This window comes from Octopus bimaculoides, chromosome 7 (genome assembly GCF_001194135.2).
Source record: "Octopus bimaculoides isolate UCB-OBI-ISO-001 chromosome 7, ASM119413v2, whole genome shotgun sequence".
NCBI classification, from domain to species: Eukaryota; Metazoa; Mollusca; class Cephalopoda; order Octopoda; family Octopodidae; genus Octopus; species Octopus bimaculoides.
Genome location: NC_068987.1, coordinates 80,120,190 through 80,125,561, shown reverse-complemented (window position 1 = coordinate 80,125,561; position 5,372 = coordinate 80,120,190). Strand labels below are relative to the sequence as shown.

The 5,372-nt window shown below is 37.1% G+C and overlaps 1 protein-coding gene across 1 annotated transcript in view; it reads left to right on the top strand.

Annotated features, from left to right (window-relative positions):
• The window catches only part of LOC106882032 (L-threonine dehydratase catabolic TdcB), a 41,979-nt gene that overhangs the window by 31,450 nt on the left and 5,157 nt on the right, over window positions 1–5,372 (top strand). Inside the window, exons 9-10 of the mRNA XM_052969448.1 lie at window positions 1,337–1,462; window positions 4,311–4,478. Coding sequence (XP_052825408.1) covers window positions 1,337–1,462; window positions 4,311–4,478 — 294 coding nt within the window. The remainder of the gene's footprint in view (window positions 1–1,336; window positions 1,463–4,310; window positions 4,479–5,372) is intronic.

Here is a 5,372-nt window from a genome sequence, read left to right as displayed (position 1 = left end):
AATCGACCCCAGGACTTATTCTTTGTAAGACTAGTACTTATTCTATCGGTATCTTTTGCTGTAAACACACCAGCATCGGTTGTCAAGCGATGTTGGAAGGACAAACACACACAAACACACACATGCACACATGCACACATACATACATGCATACTTATATACATACATACATACATACATACATATACGACGGGATTCTTTCAGTTTCCATCTACCAATTCCACTCACAAGGCTTTGGTCGGCCTTAGGTAGAAGACACTTGCCCAAGGTGCCCCGCAGTGGGACTGAACCCAAAACCATGTGGTTGGTAAGCAAGCTACCTACCACACAGCCGCCCCTGCGCCTGTAAAAACAAATTCTATATATCAGGCAAATTTTGAGATAGCGGATTATTTATGTACATAGACATATAAATATGCAAGTGCATACAGATAAATATATGCATTGTTCCCTCCTACTGCTTGACAACCGGTGTTGGTTTGTTTACATCCCCAAAACTTAGAGGTTCGGCAAAAAAGACCGACAGAATAAGTACCAGGCTTTAAAAAATAAACAAGTACTGGGGAGTCGATTCATTCAACTAAAAGTTGTTCAAGGCGGTACCCCAGCATGGCCGTAGTGTAATTGACTGAAACAAATAAAAGAAAAAGATGAAAGATGAACGATAACAGATAATAGTGAAACGGAACAACTTTAAGTGGGTATTGAACCTTTGCTTTCAACCTCGTTGTTCGGGGCTTTACCTGTTAGACTACTTTGTTGCTGTGGTTATAATTTAGGCCCAGTTCAAACCTCATCGCATAGGTCGATAATTATAGCCATTCCAACCATGTTTGTTCCGTTTTTATAGTTTAGGGGTACGTAGATCTACACCCGTGGGTTTTATCAGGGTCTCATATGACCTTTAGTGGTCCATATAAGATTTTGTTGCGCAATAAAATTGGTTATACATCTACAATACATAAAATATATCAACAATATTTTATACAATCCCCAAAAATATTCTGTTATAAAATATAAAAAGATTTTTAAACATCAAGTGGCTACGGGGTTCTATTAGAACAAAATAGGAATAAAAGAGTTCCACAGGCAAAAAAAAATGATTGCGAACCTTTGGATTACACTGTCCATTATGTCTTTTGTCATAATATAAGACAGTAAAGTGCGATTCTGGATCGTTGGTCACGTAGAGCTATCGCCACTCGTTTGAGATTCTATGTTGTTATGATTGAAGTAAAAATCAGCAGTTTTGTTGTTGTTCTTTTATATATCTAAATAAATAAATAAATAAAATTAAAATTAAACCCGGGACTATTGCAATTGGATGTATTTTCAGAGAAGATAGCATTGCATTGGCAATTCTGAGACTTGTGGAACAAGAGAAATCCATCATTGAGGGAGCTGGTGCTGTTGGATTAGCCGCACTCTTGGAAGATTCCTGTCCTGAGCTCCAAGGTAAAAAGTGAGTTAAATTCATATTTATTATAATAGTTAAAAGCGGTTACATTAGCAAATCACCCCCCACCACCAGATGATGAATTTTTAAGTAGTTGTTTATATCAATAAGCCCAACTTACACAGAGTACAAATGGCAAAAAAAAAAAAAAAAAAATTAAAGGGGTGAAAGAAGGCGTTATAACCCCAACAGCTATTTCTAAAGGCTCGGAGATCCATAATAATGTTGGTAGATGTGGTTCATCAAAATATATAATAATAGTATATAATATAATATATAATAACAATATAATATAATAATAAATAATGAAGGAAATTGTTGTATACAGTTCTCAGATGCACTACAACTAAAAAAAAAAAGTGGTGGCATCAGGTGTACTGTTGGCGGATTTTAGGAAGCATGGAAGTTTTGAAAGATGTAATGTCTCGGCAGCTAACAACTGACGCGGACTCCATGCTTCAGCAATTCTGAGCGTGAAAAGATGTTTCCAAAAGTTGTGGGTGCTGTGTTGTTTTTTGCTTTTATAAGCATGTCTGCGAGTGTTTATCATCTGGAATTCAAAAAGGTGCTCAAGTGTGTTGTTGGAAAGATGGTGGATAATCTTGTGGATGTCTACCAAGTCAGTTGCAAGACGTCTGAGCTTCAATGTATCCATGCCCAGGGAAGCAAGACGTTCCCTCCCGTTCGGTACACTGTATATTTATTATGGTAGTTTTGACTTTAAGAGTCCCTCATAACGTGAGGCATTTACGCGTAGTAATGCCTTTAATATGAAAAAGTAAATAAATAAAAAATAACATACATACATACACAAACGGACGTAATACTATCTGTATTTATCACTCTGAAGGTTATATTTGATTCTTGGGGGCAGGTAGTGCAAATTTCTTACTAACTATGCAATGAGGGGAAACCTACGCGTGTTTTCCAGATAGAAGTAGGTCAAAAGTAAATATGTCAGCATTATATATAAGTATGTCTGTGTGTGTGTGTGCGTACGTGCTTGCGTGCGTGCGTGCGTGCGTGTGTGTGTGTGTGTGCGTACAAATTTATACTTATACACACACACATACACACACACACTCTCTCTCTCTCACACATACACATACACAAACATACACACATACATATATGCACATGCATACACACTCATACATATACCCATGTCTATATGTGGTATATGTGGATGTATGTGTGCATATGTATGTATGTGTGTAATGTATGCATGTGTGTGTGTATACAAACACACACAGAAACACACACAAACACACACACATTAATATGTGTGTGTGTGTGAGTGTGTGTGTGTTTGTGTGTTTGTGTGTGTGTATAGGGAGAGAGAAGGAACAGGGTGAAATACGGGTAGTTAGATAATAAAATAATAGTCCAAAGAAAGGAATCAAAATATGTTAATTCGTATAACTTATATAATGGATAGCATAATAAAACTACGCTAGTGCTATACATGTGTATGCTTGTTTGTTTGCTTCTGTGTGTGTGTGTGTGTGTGTGTGTGCGTGTGTGTGCGTGTGCATGAATGCGTGTATGCGTCATACAGTTTTGATTGTAGCCGATGAAGCTCACAAATTATTACACAGAGTTTCATGTGGTCGATCATCAGACAGTAGAAGACTTTTCGAACAATATAATGTTTATGAATGTTCATAAATGGTGCCGTGATAATTGTTTGGTGATTCATCAAATATTTACTTAAAGCTAATGGGATAGGATATGGCTTTTCAAAGTTAATAAATTAATAAATGGCCGTATCCGGAGAAATGACAAGAACATTAAAAACGAGTAAAAGTTACATAAAGCTGAAGAACATAATTGCTAAATTCACAGTATAATATCTATAATAATTGCAGTAAAGGAAAAACATCGTTTTCAGAATTCAAACTTGGAGAAAAATAATTCGTAAAAGAATAAACTACAAAAATGTCATTAAAAAATAGAAACAAAGGCGAATGTGTGATACAAAAATAAATGAATAAATGAATGTATAAATAAATAAATGACTAGATAAATATAAGTTTGTTACAGCAAAATTGGGGAGAAAGAAGGAAAGGAAAGAAAGAGAATAATGTAATGATGGAAAAGAAAACGGTGGTGGCTGGCTAAATCAATATACTATAAGCTACACACACACACATGCACGCGTACACATACACTCGCAAACACATATACACACACAAATATATACATACTTAAATGATAAACTTCTGGAAAGTTTTACAGATTTTTACAGTTCCAGTGACGGACCGGATCTGTAGTCTTAGCTTTCTCCTTTCTGGTTTTGAGAAGCCTAATTAATCAAGATTGGTATTTAGGCAGTATGCATGTATGTATGGTGAAGGTGCATTGTTTAATGGTCAGGGCATTCGGCTCGCGACTGTAAGGTCGTGAGTTCAGTTCCCGGCGACACGTTGTGTTCTTGAGCAAGATACTTTATTTCACGTTGCTCCAGTCCACTCAGCTGGCAAAAATGAGTTGCACCTGTATTTCAAAGGGCCGGCCTTGTCACGCTATGTGTCACGCTGAGTCTCCTTGAGAACTACGTTAGGGGTACACATGTCTGTGGATTGCTCAGTCACTTGCACGTTAATTAACGAGCAAGCTGTTCCGTTGATCGTATCAGCTGGGACCTTCGTCGTCGTAACCGTCAGACTGCCCCTCCTCCATGTATGTATGTATGTATGTATGTATGTATGTATGTATGCATGCATGTATGTATCCGTGTGTGTGTATGTATGTATGTATTCGTGTGTATATGTGTGTATACATGTACGCATACATACACATATGTGGGTGTGCGTTGCGTATATTTATGTATATTGTATATATTTCTCCCCAGAGTGGTTGTAACATTATGTGGTGGAAACATCGATACTCCCGCGTTGGGAAAGGTTCTTGACCGTGGTCTTGTGGCTGATAAACGTCTCATAAAATTCGTTGCTGTTATTAGCGATAAACCTGGAGGATTATCAGATTTTACCACATTAATCTCTTCAATCGGCATCACGTAAGTCCATTACTTTTATTTCTCTTATACTCATCTATCAACTCCATAAACCAGAGTAAAGTAAGCAGAAGTGTTAAGATATCAGCTTCAAATTTTGGCACAAGGCCAGCAATTTCTAATAAGCAGATAAATCAATTACATCGACCCCAGTGTTCAACTGATACTTATTTTATCGACTCCGAAAGCATGAATGGCAAAGTGGACCCCGACGGCATTTGAGCTCAGAATGTAAAGCCAGAAGCCTTACTGCCAAGCATTTTTTTCAGCGTGGTACCGATTTTGCCAGCTCCCCGCCCTAAAGAGTTACTAAAATATTGGGCAAACAAACGATCGGCCTTATTTTGCCCAATCTAGATAGCTAAGCAGGTGAGAGACATTATCGTCTTAGTCATCTCTTCACACCTCTCTTACAATAAAGAGTCGTAACTTCAAATCTCTCCAAATTTACACGCAGTTGTCCTGCAGCTACACGGAATAAAAACGTTATATACAACGCACGGATGATAAATTGTCGATTGTAGAAATTGTGAGGCTTTTATCAACTATCGAATTTCATCTAAATTTACCATTCATAAAGCAAAATATGCTTTCAAGTGTAGAACAAAAACAATCTGTAATCCCCCCTACCTTGTAAAATGTAGCATGTTCTGGATCGTTACCAAAAGAAACTCTACCATCATTGCTGAAACAGCCCATCATCTACTACTCGAATCATACCAGATAACTCATTCATAAATTGGTCCATGAGTTTATTTTTAATTGCTAGCATAAAATCGAAATGAGTCAGCTTATTGAGTAAGGCATTATTATTTACAACTTAAGGCTGGATTATTTTATGCGCAACTACATTGTCTCCCGAGACAAAAGGATGCCAACAATATATATATATATATA